General features: G+C 41.0%; 1 protein-coding gene and 1 pseudogene across 4 annotated transcripts in view; both read left to right on the forward strand.

The window, feature by feature from the left end:
- The window catches only part of Itgb6 (integrin subunit beta 6), a 158,206-nt gene that overhangs the window by 90,813 nt on the left and 41,883 nt on the right, over window positions 1-25,510 (forward strand). For all 4 annotated transcript variants that reach the window (XM_023713777.1, XM_023713778.1, XM_023713779.1 and 1 more), the window contains 3 exons: window positions 16,607-16,696; window positions 20,888-21,022; window positions 21,230-21,647. In XM_023713777.1, coding sequence (XP_023569545.1) covers window positions 16,607-16,696; window positions 20,888-21,022; window positions 21,230-21,647 — 643 coding nt within the window. The remainder of the gene's footprint in view (window positions 1-16,606; window positions 16,697-20,887; window positions 21,023-21,229; window positions 21,648-25,510) is intronic.
- LOC101580717 lies at window positions 6,606-9,507 on the forward strand (annotated as a pseudogene).

Here is a 25,510-nt window from a genome sequence, read left to right on the forward strand (position 1 = left end):
TCACTAAGGTACATTCCCATAATTATTGTGCTCAGTGCTCTGCATCTGAGGTCTACCCTGGGAAGCTGGTGTAGCTCTAAGCGACTCCATCCCACCGCTCTGCATATTGGGACAGCAGAGATACAGCAGTGAGTTCTTTCTGTGACTGTCACATCTTAGGACAGGTACTACAGTTGTGCATACCCTTGTACATACACTGTCAAGCATCCATACCTACAGGTGAAAGCCCTGGTGGTACGAAAATAGTATCTTCAGTTTTACTGGGATTCTCCAAGTTTCTTTCCCAAGCTAAAGAAAGTGCAGCTAAACAAAACAAATTTATGTAATTCTCTTTCTCATTAAAAAATTAACACATCATTTACCAAAAAAAGGAGGAAGTAGAAGACTAAACCAGAAGAAGAGAGTAAAGATCACTTATAAATTCTCTTCTCAGACATAGCTAACTAACATTGATATTTTAGAATAAGCCTTCCCTATCTTTTTCTTTGCATGTATTTACATATTTTAACATAACTGGCATAATACTGTGCATATTAAGTATATCCAAAAGTTTTAATGAGTTTACATGTTTACAGCCTTACAAAGGCATAAAACATTAAATTGTATTGTTAGACATCTATCACTTTAATTAACAAGAATAATATTAGATCACATCAAGATCGTCCCACAAGGTGCTGGGCCTATGGTCATCGTACTTTAGGACGTGTGCTTTAATATAAAGACAAGCCTGCTTCTCTTTCACCGTGGACTGCAAATCTGAGCTACATTCTTATTTGTTGGCTACTTTTTTTTACAGCTGCCAGTGGCAACTTTTTCACATGTCCATGTTCTAATTTTAATAAAACAACTCATTTCTTTTTGTACCTGCTTCCTTCTGACCCTTGAGAGTGAGGACTGTGATGTCTAGTAAAAGGTCCCTCTCTGGGGCCGGGGAGATGGCTCAATAGAATAAGCGCTTCCCTTGCAAGTGCAAGGGCTTGAGTTCAATCCCTGGTTCTGAAAAAAAGGCCCCTCTCTGAGACACAGAGAGCTCAGGACTCTGGAATTACCCTGCCTATGCCCTCCCTGGGCCCCACAGGAAGAGAGAGTCATCTGTCCACTGAGTCATCTGTCCATGCCCTGAAGCTCTACGATGGTGGCAGCTGGCCATGCCATCCAAGTTGGCATTTGGATGTCTGGCCCACATTACCACTGAGCTTACGTGGTGTTCACCCAGCTTGGATCACCATGCAGGAAGCTAAGTGCAAGCAAGCACTTTCCACATGGACTAGCCCTCTAAATGGGCACAGATGGCATAGCACATGGAGAAGAAACTAAACTGACAGGCCCCTGGACAAAAAGTTTAAAAGTTTATATATTTTAATTTCAGATCAAGTTATCTGGGAGGGGCTACCAAAAGACTAATACTATTTTCTTGCCCCTACAGTACTGAATCTTCCAGAAGTAAACAGAAAATTCTAAAGACATTCATTGAACTTTCATAGTTTGGGCATGCTTTTCTATTAATTTAGAGGTTGACACACTATTCCAAAAGGTTACTAGAATTGGCAGATGAAAAATAGGACATCCATTTAAATTAGAATTTTAAGTAACAATCTTCAGTATAAGTATGTTCCATGCAATGTTAGGAATACACTTGTATTGGAAATTATTCTCTTTTCTTCTCTGAAATTCAAACTGCATGCTGTGTTTTATCTGGTAGCCTCTTGGTGTAGAGGCACAGAGTGATTTAAAACTTTGTGGGCCATCTGGCTTCTGTCATAACTACTCAGCTCTATCACTGTTGCATGAAAAGCATCTTGGGCCATAAGGCAACACATGAGTGTAGTTATTTATGGAAATAGGTGAGAGGCAAAATATAGCCCACAGGTCATAGCTTGATGATACTTGCCTTCATCCCTTTGTTCTGTGTGCCCTGCCAAACACTGAAGGAGGCACTAGGAGAAGTATCTTTAGTTTATTGCAGATAAATAGACGAGAAATAATGAACCAATAGCCAAGTACCAATTTTAAAGGTATTAGTAAAGAAACAAAAAAAGAGGAATACACCCAAAAGGGAGGCAATAAAGGGGTAAAGAGTGAGATCATTCTTAGAATCTTGAACAAAGATTCCTTGTAAGAAAGGATAGGCAGAAAGCCGAAGGCTGAGGAATTTTCAAAAGGAGAAGGCATGTTCAAAGGTCCTGAGGGAACAAAGGGTTCAGTACTCAGTGTGTTTGAAAAAGTAAAAATATTTCAGTCAACAGGGAGTAGGCTGCAATGGAAGGGGATAAAATGAAAAAGGAAAGCTCAAAGCAAATCCCCTCATCTTGGAGAGGGGAAAGCAAGCGCTACTCCATAGGCATCTGGCATTGAACAAAACCACTTTTGTTGCTGAGTGTTACAGAGTGTAACACAGGTGTGTCAGGTGGGCTGAAAACTTCATATGAATGATGGCTTAAAAATAATTTTAGGAGCTGGTGAGATGGCTCAGCAGACTAAACCCCCTGATTAGGCAAGCTTAGGGAAGCTCAGGGATCTCAGTTTGATTAATGAACCATGTACTGCACCCAGCCTTGCACCCAGGGTCCGCTAAGCTGTCCAGAGTCCGGGCATAGTGGAGCATGCCTGTGATCCCAGCACTGGGGAGGCTGAAATAGGAGGATCACTATGAGTCCGAGCTCCATAGTGAGACCCTGTAACAATCAAATACATTTTAAAAAATAGGCTTAAAAACTTAATATCTTAGGGCCAGCCAAATAGCTCAGTGGATTAAAGGTTCTGCAAACAGGAGCAGGGGCTGAGGTTTCGATCCTCAGGCCTGCTGAACCAGCCCCAACCCCAGGGCGTGCTGAGATAGCAGTTGAGACTGGGCGTGGTGAGGTGCACCTGTAATCCCAGCTCCTGGGAGGCTGTAAACAGGCAGATCATTACGAGTCTGATCTAGTAGTGGGACCCTGAACACCCTGTAGACCCTTCCTTAAAACACAAAATAATAATAATAATAATAATAATAATAATAATAATATCTTTATTTTCCAAATTATGACCCCCCCCCCAAAAGCCCATTTTGCACCTGCAGTTCTCAGGCTTTGGTGCTTATCAGAATTACTTAGGGAGTGTTTTGTACTTTTTTTTGTTTTTATTTTTTTTGTATTTTTTAATTAATTTTATTGACAAACAAATAACAATAGGACAGCTTCAAAGCTGATCAGTAGGATATTTTTAATAATTAATACATTGCATGTTGTTGTCTTCATAGTGGTTATTCATAGTATAAGATGCAGACATGATAGCCTGTCCAAATATTGTTAGTGCAAATATTTCTTCTCATTGAATTAAGAGAAAGTAGCTATATATCTATCCTAACTATTCTGTATATATAGATACAAAATGGTCATTCATTTCTATCCCTTTTTTTGTTTAGTTTTGTCAGAGATGGGTATTCAGTTGCCATTTAAATATTGTACGTGTGTAAATTCAGCAAATTAATCCAATATGGTCCAGTAGTCCATAATAGTAGTGAATTATCTGTACAGCTGGTAATGTCAGAAGTTGTAGAGTTGAGCCTTTTACAGCTTAGCATATTAATATGGCTTTACTTTTTATACTTCATTTTTATACTTTTCTACTGGCTGGTTAAGAACAACAAAAGCAAGACCTATATAACAAGAAATGTAACTTTTGTATCTGACAAGGTCAATCGATTCCCCTCAGGATTTAGCCTGAAACCCTGTACCGCAGTTTGCAGATCCTTTGTCAGTGTTAGCCTGTGGATGAGTCATGGCCTTTGCTTGACCAATTTGCTTTCTGTGAAAAGCTGAGAGAATGTTGTATTTCCATGTGACTCTTCTTAGGCACACTCTACATCATTGATCACTTTCCTCCGTGGCCCCATAATCTCCTTGATCAGAAAATTTAGGACACAACTGAGTTATATGATGTTACAGTATAGGTTCTCTTATGTCCTAAGTCCTCACTGACCTTGAAAGGCTAGGGCCAAAAATGTTAGCTGTCCTTGCAGCCCTTCTGTATTTTATTTGTTTGTGTTAAGTCCAGTGCCCAACCTATATCCAGATCTGATTAAATCAGCATGGCTGGGGCTGAGATGAATGTACTAGTATTTTCTTTTTCAATTCTCCTCTGATGTATGCATTGAGGGGGAGAGGGCTGTTAACATGCAGATTCTGATTCAGGAGAGGTAGGTTAGGCCTGAGACCCTACATTTCTAACAATCTCCAAGAAATGCTGATGCTGCTAATCCACCCACTACACTCGCAGTAGGGAGGGCTGGGGGCTCTTCTGCAGTCCCCCCACACATACCTGCTTGCTGTTTTGCTGTCCCCTTCTCCTTCCTGTCATCCTTCATATCACCTGTCACTGGTCTACAGAGCTCATAGGCTGCTGCTGAGCCCTACATTGCTTCCCATTGTAAATGGGCTTTCTCAAGCTTCGGGACTTGCATTCCCCAGCAAAGACCTGCAATGGCCCTCAAAAGGCAAAGTAATCTTGTTAAGAGAAGATCTGAAGTATCCCAGTAACACATACTCAAGGCAGCCTCTTTGTTCTCCGAGTCACCATTCTACGATGCCTCTCAGTGTATTTGTTTGTCTCAGAGCAGTCATGCACCATGGCTCTGTTCATCTTCCCTTATCACTGTTACTGCTGCCGAGCACTCATTCAGTGGTGCACTGCAGCTTCTTGGCTGACAAGGTAATTACATTCCAGGCAGACTGGGAGAAAGACAGGTAGTGCTCAAAAGTTCTGAAGCCCACTACCTAGTCATTGCTGGTACAGACTTCAAGATCAAGCACCTGATCTAATTAGCACACTCCCATCCCTACCTGCTTGCCTGTGGAATGCTGACAATTGAAAGCCTGAAGGCAAAGCAGGCAGCTTGCAGCCCAGAGACAGACATTCACCCCACCCTTGTGCCAGAAACAATTACATGTTCTTTTTTGGAATTTTGGGTGCCCTAGTAACAGAGATGAGCCTGCGGGTGAACTTCTGCATAATACAAGTAGCCCTGCATTTACTGATAATGAGCAGGAAACACAGGGAGATAAAACCTGACAAGAATGAAAGACCTCGCAGGAAGAAAGAAAGTGTTCTGATTACTTTCCTAAGGATTTATTTCAACACCCTCTCTCCCTATGCTCTGGAAGAAGCACACTACTCACAAGGCTTTACCAGCAAAGAGCTATTTTCCTTGGACTAGATAAATAACACAATACACTCCCCTGGGAAATTTCCTTCTACCTCTATGCTTTTGCTACTTCCTAACTCTTTCAAGATGTAGTCTTTGAGTTGGAAAATCATTGCAACTACAACCCTTTTTCTTTCTCCCTTTTGCTTTGGGTAGAAAAGTATTTTGTAATCTCCAAGTTCTTATGTGCAACTTGGTAATGAGACTCTCATTTTCATTTGCTCCTGGAAGTGGTACCACTTCCTCCTGCAAGGGCCCGGTGGAAAAGACAGGGCACCTGCCATGAAGTCAAGATTGGTTTCTACCATTACACCCTCTGCGTCTGAGCAAGGTACTCAACTGCCTGGTTTAAAGTAAGGGTATAAGGTTAAAGAAATCAAAAGAACTCATCTCTATATTTCTGGGTGAATCTTGTCTCCAAAAAGATATGTTAAAAACCCAGATGTATGTCTGTAATCCCAGCACTGGGGAGGCTGAGGCAGGAGGAATATTGGGAGTTTGAGGCCAGCCTGGGCTGCAGAGTGACACCCTGTCTTAAAAAAAAAGTTATACTAAAGATCAAATACTGAATATGTGGATGTAGTTAATTAATATTAAGATCACACTGGATAAATCTAGTAATCTAATAACAGTGTCTTTATAAGAAAAGGAGAATTGCGGAGACACAAACATTTGAGGCAAGAACACACTGGGGTGGTGGAGTTAGAGAGGAGGCCTACATCTACACACCAAAGACACTAAGCATTGCTGGCATCACTGGTAGCTAGAAAGACACAGGGACAGGTTCTTCCCTTCAGGTTTCAGAGGGAGGCTGGCATTTCCTGCAACTTAAATCTCAGACTTCTGAGCCCCAGAACATGAACCAATAAATTTCTATTGGGAGTCACCCAGTTTGAGACAGGGTACCACTATGCAATTCAGGCTGTAGTTTGACTCTTTATGTAGCCCAGGTTAACCTTGAGCTTGAAGCAATCCTCCTACCTCAGCCTCCTCCGTGCTGGGACTACAGGTGTGTGCCACCACCCCTGGAAGCATGGGCCTGATCTAAAAGCTTACTGTATCTTCTGAGAGTGTTAAGAATTTTGGAGTGTGTTGCCTAGAAAAGAAAAAAGAAGGCATTAAACTGTAAGTAATTTTTGTTGTGTTCTGAAGCTATAGTTTTCTTAAAAGTATAATTTTAAAATTATCATTTTCCTCTCTCCTTTCTACCTATCCTTATTTTCCTTATCCCACCTCAGAATTGCTAAAAGGGCGTGCTTATGTTCAACACTAGCAGATACAGTAGGGAACTATATTCCCAACATAGTTGGGCCAACTCACACTCCAACTATGTGTCTATAATCATGTTTTAAATTTACTGTTTTGGAGTCACCACTGTGTAGCTCTGCTTCTGTGACGTGGCAGACATAGTCCAAGCCAACTTGCTCTCTTGTATCCTAGCCCTTTGTGGTCAAGATGCCTGAGGAGACGCACCATGGGGAGGAGGAGGTGGAAACTTTCACCTTTCAGGCAGAAGTTACCCAGCTCATGTCTCATCATTGCCCAGCTTGGTCTCTGACCAAGGTAGGCCTGGGGCTGCATGAGGATGAGGAGAAGAAGAAAAAGATGGAGGAGAGCAAGTTTGAGAACCTGTGAAAAGTCATGAAGGAAAACTTGGATAAGAAGGTTGAGAAGGTGACAGTCTCCAACAGGCTTGTGTCTTCACCCTGCTGCATTGTGACCAACACCTACAACTGGAAAGCCAACATGGAGTGGATCATGAAGGCCTAGGCCCTCTGTGACAACTCTACCGTGGGTTACATGATGGCCAAGAAGCACCTGGAGATCAACCCTGACCACTCCATTGTGGAGAACCTGAGGCAGAAGGCCAAAGCTGATAAGAATGACAAGGTTGTCAAGGATCTGGTGGTGCTGCTGTTTGAGACAGCACTATTGTCTTCTGGCCTCTCCTTGGAGGATCCCCAGACCCACTTGAACCGTATCTACTGCATGATCAAGCTGGGCCTGGGCATAGATGAAGCTGAGGTGACTTCAGAGAAGCCCAGTGTGGCTGCTCCTGATGAGATCCCTCCCCTTGAAGGGGATGACGATGTGTCCTGAATGGAAGAAGTGGATTAGGAGCTCCCACTGTGGGAAACCTGTGCCCTCTGTGTAGTGTCTCTGTGGCTCTCCAGCAGCCTGAGTAGCCCTGTCCCACCTCTCCCTCTGCCGAGTCTAGTAACTAATTTCTCCTGCCCTGTGTTGTGTACCTTCTACTCCAACAAGGAAATTTTCTTTTGGGAGTTGATCTGTAATGCTTCTGATGACTTGGACAAGATCTGGTATGACAGTCTGAAAAGACCCTTCCAAGGTGGACAGCAGCAAACAGCTGAAGATTGACATCATCCCCAACTCTCAGAAGTGGACACTGACTTTGGTGGACACAGGCATTGGCATGACCAAGGCTGACCTCATAAACAACTTGGGAGCAATTGCCAAGTCGGACATGAAAGCATTCATCAAGGCTCTTCAGGCTGGTGCAGACATCTCCATGATTGGGCAGTTTGGTGCTGGATTTTACTCTGCCTATTTGGTGGCAGAGAAAGTTGGCAGGATCACAAAGCACAATGTTGATGTGCAGTATGCCTGGGAGTTTTCTGCTGGGGGATCATTCCCTGTCCACACTGACCATGGGGAGCCTGTTGGCTGAGGCACCAAGGTGACCCTCTATCTCAAAGAAGGCAAGACAGAGTGTTGAGATGGGTCAAAAAGGTGGTAAAGCAGCACTCCCAGTTCATTGGCTACCCCATCATCCTTTCTCTGTAGAAAGAGCCAGAGAAGAAAATCAGTGATGATGAGGCAGAGGAAGAGAAAGGTGAAAAAGAAGAGGAAGATAAGGATGATGAAGAGAAGCCCAAGATTGAAGATGTGGGCTCAGATGAAGGGGATGATACTGGTAAGGATAAGAAAAAGAAAACCAACAAGGTTAAGGAGAAACCCATTGATCATGAGGAGCTGAATAAGACCAAGCCCATTTGGACCAGAAACAATGATGACATCACTCAGGAGGAACATGGAGAGTTCTACAAGAGCCTCGCCAATGACTGGGAAGACCCCTGGTGGTCAAGCACCTATCTGTGGAAGGTCAGCTGGAATTCAGGGCATTGCTATTCATTCCTCGGTGGGCTCCTTTTGACCTATATGAGAACAAGAAGAACAACAACAACAACATCAGGCTCTATGTCTGTCATGTTTTCATCATGGGCAGTTGTGATGAGTTGATCCTTGAGTATCTAAATTTTATCCATGATGTGGTTGACTCAGAGGATCTGCCCCTAAACATCTCCAGAGAAATGCTGCAGCAGAGCAAGATCTTGAAAGTCATCTGCAAAAACATTTTTAAGAAATGTCTTGAGCTCTTCTCTGAGTTGTCAAAAAACAAAAAGAACTACAAGAAATTCTATGAGGCATTCTCAAAAAATCTAAAGCTTGGAATCCATGAGGACTCCATTAATAGGTGACGCCTTTCTGAACTGCTGCACTATCACACCTCTCAGTTTGGAGATGAAATAACATCCCTGTCTGAGTATGTGTCTCACATGAAGGAGATGCAGAAGTCCATCTACTGTATCACTGGCGAGAGCAAGGAACAGGTGACCAACTATGCCTTTGTGGAGAGCATGCGGAAATGGGATTTCAAGGTGGTGTACATGTCTGAGCTCATTGATGAGTACTGTGTGCATTAATTCAAGGAGTTTGGTGGGAAGAGCTTGATCTCTGTGACTAAGGAAGGCCTGGAGCTACATGAGGATGGGGAGGAGAAGAAAAAGATGGAGGAGAGCAAGTTTAAGAACCTGTGAAAAGTCATGAAGAAAATCTTGGATAAGAAGGTTGAGAAGGTGACAGTCTCCAACAGGCTTGTGTTTTCACCCTGCTGCATTGTGACCAGCACCTACAGCTGGAAAGCCAACATGGAGTGGATCATGAAGGCCTAGGCCTTCTGTGACAACTCTACCATGGGTTACATGATGGCCAAGAAACACCTGGAGATCAACACCAACCACTCCACTGTGGAGACCCTGAGACAGAAGGCCAAAGCTGACAAGAATGACAAGGTTGTCAAGGATCTAGTGGTGCTGCTGTTTGAGACAGCACTATTGTCTTCTGGCCTCTCCTTGGAGGACCCCCAGACTCATTTGGACTGTATCTACTGCATGATCAAACTGGGCCTGGGCATAGATGAAGATGAGGTGACTTCCGAGAAGTCCAGTGTGGCTGCTCCTGATGAGATCCCTCCCCTTGAAGGGGATGAGGGTGTGTCCTGAATAGAAGAAGTAGATTAGGAGCTCCCACTGTGGAAAACCTGTGCCCTCTGTGTAGTGTCCCTGTGACTCCCCAGCAGCCTGAGTAGCCCTGTCCCACCTCTCCCTCTGCCAAGTCTAGTAACTAATTTCTGCTGCCTTGTGTTGAAAGCAGGAATAAGGGTCTTGAGCCCCATCCCCCTGTCATTTGACAGTAAAGTTGGATGTTGTGCACTGTGACCTTTTTTTATTTTGTTCTGTAATTAAAGTATGTAAAATAAAGAAAAAAATAATAAATTTACTGCTTTTAAATTTTAGCCATTCTGGGGCTGGGAAGATGGCTCAGTGGAGTAAGTGCTTCCCTGGCAAGTGCAAGGAACTGAGTTCTATGCCAGTTTCTGAAAAAAAAAAAAATTTAGCCATTCTTGTGGTTACATATGGGCCTGCCATGTGGCTATTAATATTTCCCTAATAAATAATAATACTGAACACTTTTAACATATTTATTTACAGCTTCCATATCTATTTCTATTAAGATGTCTTTTTGTTGATATGTAAAAACACTTTGTTATTTGTATGTCCTTTATTATTTGCACATACAACAGACACCTTCTCCAGTCAGGGCTCTTTCTCAATCTCTTAAAAGTATCTCTTTGAGAAGAGAAATTCTTAAAACAAAAAATAAACTTTTTAAAGAGAAATTTTAGGTGTACAGCCAAACTGAGGAGAAGGCATAAAGGTTTCTCCCAGGTCCCATGTCCCCTGTCCCAGTCATGTGTGGCCTCCCTGGTTATTATCATCCCCTGCCACAATCCAGGAATCTACACTGATGCCCCATCATCACCCACAGTCCAGTTACATAAGGGCTTACTAGGGACATTGCATGTTCTAGGGTTTGACAAACACATAATGGCATCTATCCGCCATTGCAGTATCTTAAGGGGTAGTTTCACCCTAAAAATCCCCTGTGCTCTGCGTATTCATCCCTTTTTCCCCACAGCCCCTGATAACTAGACATTTTTATTTTAAAATGTATTTATTTACTTATCAATGCTGGGGATCAAACAAAAGCCTCACCTATGCTAGGCGCTTGCTGTGCCCCAAGCTATACCTTCAGCAATGATCTTTGGTCCTGGATCCACAGTTTTGCCTTTTCCACATCATGTAGTTGAAACACTACAGATGGATCCTGTCAGATAGACTTCTTTCACTGAACAATAGGCATTTAAGATTCCCCCATGTCTTTTTATGGACAATAGCTCATTTCTTTTTAATACTGAATAATATTCCACCATCTGAACATGCCATACTTTATCCATTTGGCTACTGAAGCTATCTAGGTTGCTTCCATGTTTTGACAATTATAAATAAAGCTAGTATAAACAGGTACCTGAATTTTTTTTTGCTCAGTCATAGGTTTTTGACCCCCTTCAATAAGTGCTCTGTAGTTTGATTTCCAGGTCATATGGTAAGTGTTAAAGATGAAGAAGGTAAAAAGCAGCCTGAGAAAGCTCTGTATAAGCAACTGAGGTTGTTTATGTTGTCAGTGTACCAGTTCTGGACATTCTGATAGGCGTGCAGTGGAGCCTGATTGGTGTTTTGTTTGCATTTGCCCAACAACATATGATATAAGGTATCTCTTCATATGCTTATTATCTGTGTATCTTCTTTGGTAATGTGTATGTTCAGGTCTTTGGCTCACTTTTAAATCAAATGGTTTGTTTCCTAGTTGAGGTGTAAGAGCTCTTTATTTATTTTTATAAACCATGCCTTTGGAACTTACTCCTGCCACTCAGTGGTTGCCTTCTCATTCTCTTGGCGTCTTTTGCAGAACAGAAATTTCTAGATCCAGCTTATCAGTTCTTTCATGGATCATGCATTTAGTTTATCTAAAAGAATCACCACCAAACTCAAGATCACCTAGATTTTCTCCTGCCTTCTAGGGTGCTATGGTTTTACTTTTTTTTTTTTTTTTTTTTTAATGAATTTAGGACAGGGCATTCAGGATGTACAGGATTTTACTACATAGATCAGACTCATAGTGACTCTCCTCTTTTCAGCCTCCCAAGTGCTGGGATTATAGGCACAAGCCACCATGCCCAGTCTCACTCTTTGTTACCTCAGCCCACCCTGGGGGCAGGGTTTGCACAGCATATCAGGGATTGAACCCCAGTCACAGTGCTCTGCTGAATCAGTTGCTTTAGTCTGCTGAGATATCTGCCCAGCCCTGGTTTTACATTTTTAATTAGCTCTGTAATGCATTTTGAGTTAATATTTATGAAACCTACAAGGTGTGTATCTAGACTGACTTTTTTGCACGTGGATATCCAATTGCTTCAGTACCTGTTGTTGAACATACTATTTTTTCTTAGGGTGGTAGCCTTCCTTCTTCATCAACAATCAGTTGATTATATTTTTGTGGGTGTATTTCTAAACTCTTTCTCTCCATTGATCTCCTTGTCTTTTTGTTCTTTGAACCACATTGTCTTGATTACTGTAGCTTTAGAGTAAGTCTTAAGTTCAAGTAGTATCAGTCTCCCAACTTACTTTTTCTCATTCAGTATTAAGTTGGCTACTCTAAGCCTTTTGCCTTAATTCAGAGCACATATTTTGACTGGGATTACATTGGAACTCTAGAAGTCCTATTTATCCATCTTTTCCTTCATCAGTAGTGCTTTTCGTGTCTCATATAAGACAGGTTTTTAACTTTGAGGCCATGAAGATGTCTTCCCTGACTTCTATAGTAATGAAAGTTAAGACAATTTTATGCTACAAGCAGAGGGGTGATGACCAATGACTGGGAAGCAGACAGGGAGGATTCCAGGGGAGGGTTCATGTTTGATTGCTTGATCTTCCAGGTGCTTTCAGTTTCTCATTCACCTTTTAAATCCTCACTGAATTGAATCCTTACTACTTGAACACTATGTATGTGTATTATGCTGCTATTGAACTTTTGGGGGAAAAGAGCACAGCCAGGAGCCACTGACCAAAAGAGCACAAAGAAATGACAAGAAAACATTGAAAGATGAGGTGAAGTGTTTTTGAGCAGATGTAACATCCTGAGTTCTCAGTCTATACAAGCCAATCTTATAGCCAATATATTTTTTTCCTTTTTGTCAGTATATATCTGTGATGCATAATCATTGTATTCATGGTGAGGAAGTGGTACATACACAGAACACAGCATTTACACCCCTTTCCCCAATGACCTCTTCCCTCCTCTCCCATATCACTTTCCATCTTTACAGTCCACTTCTCTGTTTCCTACTCTTTCCCTTCATTTTTGTTCTTTCAAAGATTTACATTTGGGGCTTCTCTTATTAACAAAACCATGTGATAATTAATCTCCTAAATCTGATTTATTCCACTTAGCATTAGTATCTCAAGATACATCCATTTTCCGACAAATGATTCAAAGTTATCTTTCTTTATGGTTGAATATAACTCCATCGTGCACACTGCCACATTTTCTTCATCCATTCATTTATTGACGGGCTATAGGTCACTTTTATAATTCAACTGTGGTGAAATATACAGCTATAAATGTAAATTTAGTAAGTATAATTAAGAATGTAAACATTAATGCAGGTTGCTAACATACTGAAAGCTAACAATGTTAATCTTCTATCACTGCTGAACATAAAGTGAAGTAGTGATGTTAGGGAGACTTCATAGAAAGAGTTATATGTAAGCTCAAAGCCTGAAGAGAAGTGGCTCATAGCTCTAGCTGGTTTTACACATTCTTTATGAAAATGTTTCTAGACAGTATGTGGCCAGCTGATTTTGCTCTCCGTGCTCTACTGAGAGGCATGAATATGTGATCTCTATAAAATGATGGTTAGTGACCTCTGTGAAGGTAAAACAACCTCCAGACTGCAGCGAAAAGGTCCCTGGAGCGGAACATATGGCTCCAGACTAGAGTCACCACACCGTCCAAGGTAGAATCCAAAACAAGATATCAACAAAGATACATGTAGTACTAAACATGGATCCAGATGCCAGCCAGGCTCTGAGGACATATCCAACAATCAATGCAGGAATGGAGGTCACATCGGAAGCTGTCCCTTCTGGGGTGAGAGCACCAAGACATGACCAAAAGCAGGAGAGGGCCTGAATCTCTTTGAAGAGAAAGCCAAGCCATGGCCTGTCCGCCAGCCAGCAGGTGTGAAACTCACTACATGTTCCTCAGCCTGAGCCAAGCTGGAGTGCACACCTGGCAACTGGTTCTGGTAGTCAGATACTGAGGGGTTCGAGAGGAGCCTGGAGAGTGCAGGTGTGAAGTCAGGTGCTGTCCTCTCTCTTCTGACGCCTGTCCACTAAATGGCTCCTGTCCTCTTCTAATTCTCTATCCTTGACAAGGAGATTTTCAGGGAGCAAATTCTCTCTTGAACAAGTAAAATATTTTTTGAGATGGGGATGGAATGAGCAAATCAATTAGGCTTGAAGAAGAAAATAAACTAAGACAGAGTGACTGAGAAGTGCAACGCAGGAGACTCCTAGGTGGCATAGCAGAGGGTTGGAAGAAAACCTAAGTAGGATAATCTACAGAAAATTTAATATAGAAGTCAAGCCCAAGCATAGAGTTTTGGATTTTTAATCAGCTCATGCAACCTCATGCTTACAGAATTCACCATTTCTAATATCCAAGCATCATCATCTTTCAAAGGCATGCAAAATCATCCTTTTTCTAACATTAAACTTGTTTAATCATGACAATTTATAATAACACCTAAGGACCTTAATTCAAGGAAGGCGCTTGATACATGATATTTACAGTGACCATAATAATACCAGATTTGAAGTATTATTTAACGAAGCCAAATTATCCATGTTTTCAGTTAATTATTTCAAATGCTTCTGGGGGGATCAGCATCCAGAAAATAATTAATAGTCTTTCTCTCCACAATTGTCAGTGCTAGCACTGGTTCACCCTACCAGCTGCCAGTTTGTCTACAGCCTTGCTCTGCTGGCCCTCAACAAATGCCAGGAATGTTATCCATTTAACATGATCCACTAATAGCCAAATGCCAAATGTCAAACTGCTGTGGAATTGTAGTTACGCCTTAAGATGCCGATGAACTCAGCTTTGTTAGTCAATAATTAACCCCAAATCTGGAGCCTCCTTGAACTAGTGCTTGCAGAAAATTCCCATGGCCTTGCCTTCCTGGGCGTACCAGAATGGAGTTGAAGGATGGCAGTGGTCATGCAAAGCTAAGAGCCTTGAAATGGTTTTTTTGGAGGATCTAAACCTTTCTTTGTTGAGCTCTAAAATTGCCTCTGACTGTCTTCTGGGATCAGTCAAATTTACACGCCTTCCAGCACCACATGAGCGGAATGCAAGTCCATAGCTAAGCATTTGTTATTAACCACAGGTCTCATGCTTCACAGCCTCTTGTGGCATGTGTTTATTTGAAGAGGTAAGTTGATGAAGTGGTGCCGTCCTGGTATTTTACAAGTTCTACCTGACTCAGGGAAATAGAAGAGGGCCCGTGGCCAACAGGCAGGAGTGGTGCATGGACTAAGATGAGGAGCATTACCTGCAGCCCCCTCAATAGTAAAATGCAGTGTCCAGGCACAGCCACACCTGACACACTTAACAGTTTAGATTTCTAGCAACTTTGGGCATGAACACTGAAGTAAGTGGAACATTACAAAGCCCATAAATCAAAACCAAAACCTATTTTTTTTCCCTTACATATAGAGTAGAGAGCTTGGACACACCCAGGCTCCCACATCTAGCACACACCAGTACTTCCACCTGCCTTAGTGTTCTAACATCATCCTGGCTCCTTTTGTTCCTCTCATTCGCTATAATTATCTGTTTTATATACTTAGAATCACCATCATAATTAGATTATTAATTCTAATTCATTTTCATGCACTTTCTGAATCTTCTTTAGAATAAGAAGGCTTATTTAACTTACATTGGAACTATACACGATGTCCTGAATCTATGACTCCAAGTGTACTTACTTTTCCTATATGCAATTTCAGTAACTCAGTCATCTGCTTTTACTACACACAGTGATGCAGAAGACCATGCTGACCAAAAGTGCTAGCTGTTACTTATCTGGTGCAGATTATCAAGCCTACTTACTAGATGTTGTTGCCTGCAACAGTAAACAAATAAATTTGTAAATGAGTTAGTTAGCTAGTGAACCTGAGGGTTTAACAAGGAGGAGGTAGAAATCATTTTACAACAAATACAAGAAACAAAACATAGCAGGCAGGGCCTACACGGTGTAAGTATAACTTCTATAGGGGTTATGAAACTCTTTGAGGCATACAGAACAGTAAATAATGGCAAATATAACTCTATTCCTTTAAAAATAAATTGGTGTGTTCTCATGAGCCTTTAAGTCAATGTGTAACATGCACTTTAGGAAGCTGTAAGAGAAATACCATGCAGACGTCTGGACAGCTCACTTCTTTGCAGTGCCAAAGTCCTCTGGCTGGGCTTGCTAGCTGGGTGGTGAAGAACTGGTACTGTGTGCTCTCACAGGAAACATAAGCAGAATATGCAGACTATTTAGAAATATGTTCTGACTTACAGGATTGTGATGTAGCGAGATCAACTCCAGCCAGATCCTGGACTATGCTGATACTTCCAAACAGTGCTCACTGCCATCCAGAAAGGGAGAGTCAACAGCAGCTGTCCTATAGTACCTTCCATTTGTCCACCAAGCAGGCATTCGCAAAGTGCTGTGAACCAGTGACTTACCCAACAACCTGATTGTCTCATTATCAAACCTTGGTTTCTATAATGCTAAAAAGAGAAGGAATTTCCTAGATTCGTGCTCAAAAGTTTTTGGACAAACCATGCTCCAGGAATGGAAGACATTATTTAAATGTTATTATTTGAGACATGAATCCTGTCATGATATAAGTCACAGTCCTAGAACAAGGCAACCATAAATTCTGGATCTCCCCAAAGCAGTCCTGGCCAATCCATTTCCCACTGGACTTCAGTAAGCAGCGTCAAGTAGGTATTCCATTTTCAGGGAAATCCCTAGTTACGATCAGGAGCCTGTTCTCCCAGCCTATTAAGTAAAGGATCACAACCCACAAACTGAACTTCATATTTAGCATTTCTAAGTAATTTGGAGCAAAGATTGACTCAGTCTTGTTTGTTTGTTTACAGAATTATGCAAAGCTTATTCCTGGAGCCACAGTGGGGCTACTTCACAAGGACTCTGGAAACATTCTCCAGCTGATCATCTCAGCTTATGAAGTATGACATTTTACTTTATGAAAAGTTGACTTCTCGTTTGCATGGCTGTAGTATTCAAAAACTAAGATGTGTTGTTTTAGGCAGTGATGTGCCCTCTTGTTTATTGGGAGAGACAGTGCTTATCTAAGGCAATCCTTCTGTGTTAGTGTAGCCAACACAGAAGGATTGAATGAAGTAAATGAATTTTATTTACTTCATTTGCAGATCTTCTTTCTGAAAGGGGGCACAGAAGGTGAATAAAGCCAAAACCTGATCCTAGAGTTCAAATAGCAGTACTGTTCCTGGCAAAGTTTTAATTTGACTGAAAAGACTCCATGAGTCTTATAATTAAGTTCTCCTCTGCCTAAAAAAGAATTCAGTGTAAATGAATTCAGTGAGTAACAGAAATATGGGGAAACCAACTCCATAGGCTTAATGAGATGATGTCATAGCTTGAGCAAAACTGCAAGAGCTGCCTATGCAGTGAAACCCACAGAGCACATCGCTTGTTAGGGGACCAAGGAAATTTTCATTTGTTTAATGAGTACTTATATGATTTTTGGCCTGGTGTTCATGAATTAGTACTGAGGACAGAATTCTTCCCTGAAATTAAGATACGTACTTGCAGAGTTGTTATTCTCCTTTTTTTGTCCCCATTTCCTAATTTCATTGGACAAAAATAGATAGCCAATTGCTCACTTTTCTGTATTTTGGCTCCTAAATATTCTCTTGCTGACTTCACTTACAAAAAAAAAAAAAAAGAAGAAGAAGAATGTATATGTAGCTCTAAATTAGAAAATTATGAGAAGCAGGTAAAAGTACATTTTTAGAGACCAGTAAAGCTCAAAGTTTGCTCTAAACAGCATTTGCACAATGCTGAATGAGTAAAAGTTTCCTAATTTGTGCTGTTTGAACATTGCAAGTCAATGATCCGCATGCCGTCGTACTTAGCGTACACTGTGCTAGCGACAAGTGCAGTGACTTGTCAGAAGCATCTGGGAAACTTAAAAAAAGATGTGCTCAGATTTCTTTCACATACCTCTCTGGAGAAGAGTAAAGAAAGGGAAAGCTATGGTTTTGTTTTTGTTTTTGTTTTTCTATTTTAGGGAAGGGTCTACAGGGTGTTCAGGGTCTCACTACTAGATTGGACTCATAGTGATTCTCCTATTTAAAGCCTCCCAAATTCTGGGATTACAGGTGCGCGCCACCAAGCCCAGTCTCAGTTGCTGTCTCAGAGCGCCCCAGGGGTGGGACAAGTACAGCAGGCCGGGGGATCAGGGATCAAATCCCCAGCCCATGGGCCTGCTTGCAGGTGCTTTAATCCACTGAGCCATTTGGCCAGCCCAGTATTGTGAAAACAAAACTCCTCTGTGGCTTTGACATTACCGTACCAATTTTGAAATTCACCCGAAGGAGCAAAAGCAAGGTAGTTCTTCTCAAATGCTTCATTTACTCAAAGAACTAAATATAGCTGTATCCACAAAAGTAACAAGAGGACAGGGCTTTTCTCACTAATAATACTCAGAAATTTCAGTGTCCTCAGTTCAGATCAAACATTAATTGCCGCATTAGTTCAGACTTGAAATTCTTCTAGATAGGAAAACTTGTCAACAAAACACTGTAAGAACCTTCTTCCAGGCCCGGGGAGATAACTCAGTAAAATAAGCACTTGCCTGGCAAGTGCAGGGTCCTAAGTTCAATCCCCAGTACCACAAAAAAAAAAAATAAAATAAAAAAAATAAAGAACCTTCTTCCTTCTTGTGAAGCAACATTTTAGTGTGTGAAATCAAACAAAATCACAGTGCAAGCCTTCACTGAATTATAACACATTGCATTTTCTTTACCACAATACTCATAACAGTGCTGGCCACTAACAACTAAGAAATCAGACAAATCAGAAGATAGTGACTTGTCAAAAGTGTTTCCTCCCTGCACCCTGACAACCTCATCCATCCCCCCTGCTTTCTCTGTCAGAAGTTCCATCTCAATTTATTGTCCCCAGTCATTCACATAATTTATGAAGCAGTTGAAATAAAGACATTAAACACTTGAACTGCATCATATGCCCTTGTTTTACAGTCTCAAAAATATCTTGAGTTATGGATAAAGTATGCAGTCGGTTATGGCACTGATATCAATTGTCTTTTACTATTGTCATTTTTAAATGTACTCATAAAAGACTAAAATATAGGGACCTTCAGACTGAGTTTCTTCTTCAGACTAAAAAAAGAGATGGAAGGGAATTATGGAGAGACTACATAAAACATTTCTGACTAACCTCTAATAGAGCAGAGGAAATATGTGTTGACAATTTGTGGCTACAAACATCAGCTTGGTATTTTACCTTCTTTGTTAACTCTTGATATAAAAATCTTAAATACTGGATGTGTGCTTGCCTGACCATCTCTTGCTAATTTCATTTCTTCTGTAAACATAGTATAAAAGCTACTAGAATTATCAATGCACCCAAGGGTAAACTCTTCTACTGGGATTTAAACCATAAGAAAAAATTCACCTGGCTTGTTTTCTTTGCCTGCCTCAGAAGAGGTGGTCCATAAATAAATTAATGAAGTGATGAAAACTAGAAGTTAACATTGATGTCCTTTCCCTGGGAAATTTGCATTAAAATATTCCTGGTTAAATTTGCAGTATGATACTCAGTTACATCAATCCTAGATTCCTTTCATTTAGGTTAGATTATGTCACTCACTAGCCCTCACTATGGCTGTCACCTACAGATACATCTTTCATTTCTCATTTTGCTCCCACCTCACTGTGCCACTTCCCCAACACTACTCGGTCTTAATTCTTGATGATTTCAGTATAAGCACAATGTGGAAAAGGCAGGGTCACCTTACTATACAGCAGATAATATTATAGCTCAGGAAAATTTGAAGCTGAATACGTTTTATAAAATGTCAACAATGAAAGCTGCGTGTGGTGGTGCATGCCTGTAATCCCAGCACTTGGGATACTGAGGCACGATGATCCTTGCAAGTTCGAGACCAGCCTCGGCTACAAAGTGAGCTGAAGGCCAGCCAGACCTGCAGAGTGAGACTCTGTCTCACAAAAAAACTAAATAAATAAATAAGATGTCAACAGTGAAATCAGTTTGCTGTCTTAAAGCCATTCAAATGATTTGAACAATAACTTAATTCATAATATTTTGAAATTTACTTTTATTCTTTTGTACAGAGGAGTGAATCCAGGCCACATTTGCTAGGCAAGTGCTGTACTGCTGAGCTACATCTCCAAAACTTTTCTAATTGGAGTTTTTAATAATTTGGTTTTGTCCTCCAAAGAAAAAAGAAATAGAAAATGCAAGATGATGCATTTGAGAGAAGAAATTTAGTCTTTCCCTGACTCTACACTTAATATATCATAGGTGTTCAATCATTCCAATAAGGCACAGTTTCCCCCCCTACATTTTAATACTTCTAAAACTGGTGTTCATCTTGTAATTAATGTTCTCTTACCACCACTGTGTGCCAGGCAGCAATCAAGGGTAGAGTTTTCACTGATAATGTGGTCGCCATCATTCCAAGTTGTTACATGCATTGTGGCTTCTAGAAGCACTAAGTTTAATTGGCATTTTAAAATATCTTCAAAAGTTTGCACTATGACTCAACGTTGGGATACGAAGCTATTACACATGCAGAAATGTAAACCAAAACAGAGCAGCAGGGTGTAAATTTGATATAAGTGAAGCGACATTCATCCTTGGAGAAATGGCTTCAATTCTAAGTTCCTTAAAAAGCAGCAACCAGCTGCTTTATGGGACTTAGGAAATAATGACACGTGCAAGTAAAGGCACCCATTGTTCTATTATGTTAGTAATACATAAGCAAAAGAATCGCCTTTTATGTACCAAGCTGTGCAACTCAAGGTAGGAGAATTTTCAGATCCTTCAGAATGATGAAATGCTTCTCAGAGCAATGATAAATTGATGTCTATGATACACAGCATTCTGCAGAACAATCTCAGGCATTTTATAACAGAATAATTTTTAAAATAGTGCATCTTATAATTAATGTCTTATATTAGATAAAATATGAAATGTGCTGTTGTCTGCTTGCTTCATGATATGGAGAATTTCTTTGAGAACCAATTTAATTTTAGCCACATGTAGCTGAATGAACACGACTCCCGGTTGCTTCTTCTGGCTGTAATCTTTCAGCTGTGACTCATGATCTCTTCTTGTCTTCATGACAGGAACTGCGGTCTGAGGTAGAGCTGGAAGTATTAGGAGACACAGAAGGACTCAATCTTTCCTTCACAGCTGCCTGTAACAATGGTACCCTTTTCCCCCACCAGAAGAAATGCTTGCACATGAAAGTGGGAGAAACGGTAAGCAGATGGCCAGTAGAATGGCTGGGAAGTATTTGGGTGGGCAGAGATGAGCTCAGCTCATTGAAACCAGACTTCTACCAAGAATTGCGGAGATGTCCTTACACACTTTTTCCTTTTTGGCAAAAGTGATTTCCCCACAGCTTTGTTTTGCCTTCTGCAGGTTGGTGAATGGAAGAAGCAGATAATTAGTATTTTCTTTTCCAGGCTTCGTTCAATGTGACTGTGAGTATATCAAACTGTGAGAGAAAAAGCAGGCACATTATCATAAAGCCGGTGGGGCTGGGGGACACCCTGGAAATCCTTGTCAGCGCAGAATGCAGTTGCGACTGTCAGCAAGAAGTGGAAGTGAACAGCTCCAAGTGCCACGGAGGGAACGGCTCCTTCCAGTGTGGGGTGTGCGCCTGTAACCCCGGCCACATGGGCCCCCACTGTGAGTGCGGCGAGGACACTGTGAGCACAGATTCCTGCAAGGAGGCCCCAGACCATCCCTCGTGCAGTGGAAGGGGCGACTGCTACTGTGGACAGTGCATCTGCCACTTGTCTCCCTATGGAAACATTTATGGACCTTACTGCCAGTGTGACAATTTCTCCTGTGTGAGACACAAAGGGCTGCTCTGTGGAGGTAGGTTTCAGCTAAGTCCCTCTCAGGCTACAGCTGTTCAGGTTCCAGGAAGGTGCTGTGCATATTTTGCCCCTTCCTTGTTTTCTTGGGCATAGTAAGTGCCCTCCTGTGGACTGAACTCTCATTATCTTCTAGAGCATTCTGGGTGAAGCTGCTAGGTTTGATTCAACTCTTAAATGTCTGCTACACTGAAAACAAAACAAAACAAAAAACATATCTCAAAAAGTAAAAGCAGGGCTTGGGAGATAGCTTGGCATGCTAAGCACCTGTCTGGCAAGCTCAAGGGCTTAGGTTCAATCCCCAGTGTTGCATGCCCTGCTAGTCACAGGATCTCAGGCATGCTGTGCCAGCCACTGAAACCGGACATGGTGGCGCACGCCTATAATATCAGCACTGGGGAGGCTGAGACAGGGGGATCATTATGAATCTGACCTGTGTAGTGAGACCCTGTACCAAATAAATGAATAAATATTAAAAATTAAAAGCATATTGCCCAAGACAAGGAACACAGAAATGCCAAGTGGATTTTCAGGACCTTTACTTATTCCACAAATATTTATTAAATACCTACCATGTGACAGATACTAGGTTTAGTTGAGTCTAATGAAGATGGGTAAGCATATGTGAGGAATCCTACCAAAAGAATAAAAATAGAAAATTCCTTCTAGTTTCTCGAGAAATTTGAGAAAAGTTTGAAGTAAAAATATTGTTGCAAAATCTCTCATTACAAAAGAGTTCATCATCTGTAACATGACTGCTATAATTCATTCCAACAAACAGACACATGCAATTGAGTATAACCTAATCAGACAAGAATTATAAACATGTTCATATATTTTTAAATTATCTAAATTTGTACTACAATTGAAATTGTAGCTGGCTGCTGAATTTAAGATCTAATGTCTTGGTTTCCCACAGTGTGTAAGCAGACAGCTCTTCAAAACAGAAATTCATTATCTTTATAGAAAACTAAGCAAAGTCATGTTTGCAAGCCACAGTGTCAGGAACATATAAAAGAGACTAATTTCCAAGGGGGGAAAGCCTGAAAGAAAGAGGCCTCAAAGAGCTCCAAGCCTTTCAAAAACCATTTGAAACCCTTAGGAGTCTATTACTTTCATTTCTTCGCTGCTGTGGTGGCTCCCAATAGGTTCTTCTGAGCAAAATTTCCCTTTCCACCCCCACCCCCAACAAAGAGTAAAATTTTAGGATCTGTTCCAGTTCTGACCCATTTCTCTCCTTTTTCACTCAAAGGTTTATTTTCTGATCGACAGTAGCTTTCTAAGCCTGTCTCAGCTCTTTCTTCACATGATGCCTGCGGGACACAATCTGAAGGTGGCAGGAAGTCACCCAGAGGCTGTCACCACATCACAGAAAAAAGACATTCAGCAGAATCCCACACTGTATTTCTACTGCAAGTCTTTTAATACATGCATGTTCAAAACATTTGCCTTTCCTCTTTTTAAAAATTCTGAAGGCAACCTAGTCCAATAGTGATAGTAACTCTACCTGTACATCACCCTTTACATCCTGGGTCAGCGGGACCTAGGACAGTGTAAATCACTCAAGTGGGCCAGCAGCTTGCATCCCTTGACCGTCTTTCACTGCACTTGTATACAGAAGGAGCAAAAATAAACTCAGAGTTGATTTGATCTGTACATTAGTTAGGAAGTTCTGACAAAAACACCTCTCTTTTTAATCAAATACAGAAATTCTATTTAGAAAACACAATTATTTCCTCAGTTGGACTTAGAAAACTCGAACAATGCCAGTTTCTTTCATACTGTGGAGTACTTTATGATCTTCAAACATTACTCTTTCTGAAAAGCTCTTTTGTTTTTCAGTAGCATCACCAAAGATGTTATTCTATCGTTTGTCTCTTTTAAAAGGTACACTAAAGGTAAACACAGTTTCATAAATTCAACAAGTATTTGTGGAGTATCTACGGTGTGCTGGGTTTGTGCTTGGTGCAGGGATGAAAACTATGCCTGGCACTGTTGTGCAGATATTGCTGCTGCTGCTGCTGCTGCTGCTGCTGCTGCTGCTGCTGCTGCTGCTGCTGTGATTTTCAAAGCAGGCCAAATAGGCTACAGCTTCACAAGTTGTGTCATCTCATTTGTTTTACAAGTAATATGCTGGCCATGTGCTGCTTTCCGAAGGGCTATTATCACGATGTCCTTTTTCATGCAACTTCTTTCATCCATCTGTAATCTCAAAGATAGAGGGTTCCATTGATTTTTTTCCTTGATCAAATTCCATTTGTCTCTTATACTTTGATTCTAAGAGGCTGGAAACAGTAAGAGGCAAATAGTATTAGGGAACAAGCTTCCTGCCATTATGCACTTACTGTTATTTGTCATGACTTTCAGAAAGATCTATCCATCTGAAATGAGCCTGCTAACAACTTTTTAGTTATTATCCGGCCTCTACATGTGACTAAGTACAAATTTCTTGAAGCTGTTTTTGTTGTTGTTGTGGTTTATGAACAGATGCTTTACACAACTGATCGCTTGAAGGTATTAAATAGCAACTTTGGAGACTGGGTTGCTGATCCTGAGGCCATCAGATCTGAGGCTTTCTAAATTTTGAAAAGAGTGTTGTGTTTTTGTTGTGATACTCCTTTTTTACTGCTCTAGGAAGTTTTCTAAATTTCTGCCAACTAATTCTTACAGGCAATGGTATCCTCTGGCATTTCCAGTGTTTGGAGATGAATATTCATTTAATAATACTTTTGGATCATATTAATTTTCAGACATTGCAGTTTAGAAATGTCTTCATGTCATGAATATAAGTTTCTTCTTTTGCTGAGGAAGGAACAAAGAAATTTTATAACTCTTAAGATCACTTATATATAGAAATTTTATTACTTTATTATTTTTGGTTTTGAATTAATAGTTCAATTACAAGTTACATAGGTAATGAAATGCATTGGGGAGACCATCCAGATAGTGCAGAGGACTAATGCACCTGATTAGGCAGATGCAGAGGCCAGGGGTTGATCCCCAGTGTGCCATGCCACTCCCGCCCCGAGACAGCGACTCTGAGACAGCGAGTAAGACTGGGTGTGGTAGTGTGTGTCTGTAATCCCAGATCGTGGGAGGCTGCAAACAGGAGAATCACTACAAATCCTATCTGTATAGTGTGATCTGTAGATCCTGTACTAAATACATAAAAAAAGAAAGAAAAAAATGCATTTGGGTTATCTTTTAACATCATAAATCCAGATAAAAGTTTAATTTGGCTTTCATTAGAGAAGCATGATTTTAGTGTATATACACAGCATACGCATATACAGAGAAAAATGTGTAAACATACACACACATGCTCAAATGCATATGTATGTAAACATACACACCAGGAGCAATGAGAATCCAACTTTGAAACTTTAGTCATTTTTTTTCAGTGATTCTTGGCTGTGTAAAGCATTTAAGGACTTTGTTCTTCTTTTTTAAAAAAAATGTATTTGGTACAGGGTCTTACTACGCAGCTCAGACTAATAATGATCCTCCTGTCTCAGCCTCCCTGGTGCTGGGATTATAGGCATGTGCCACCACACCCAGTCTTGGTGGCCTGCTCAGCACACCTGTGGGCAGGGCTGGGGTGGAATGCGGTGCCAGGATTCGAAGCCCAGTCCCTGCACTTGTTTAAGCAGGCACTTTGTCCACTGAGCTCTCTTACTGACCTGGACTTTGCCACTCTTAGTCTGTTAGCCCAAGTTATGAAGGCAGAAAAGGAGCTAAGTACTAGACCAAAGTTTACAAGAGAAAACCCAAAATCCTTCATGCTACAGTAAACCTGGCAGTGTGACCACCAGTGAAAGAATGAATCACTTGTGATTTTATTTTACATCCTCTTTTTTTCAGCAA

Source organism: Octodon degus, unplaced genomic scaffold (assembly GCF_000260255.1).
Source record: "Octodon degus isolate 3935 unplaced genomic scaffold, OctDeg1.0 scaffold00032, whole genome shotgun sequence".
Classification (NCBI taxonomy): domain Eukaryota; kingdom Metazoa; phylum Chordata; class Mammalia; order Rodentia; family Octodontidae; genus Octodon; species Octodon degus.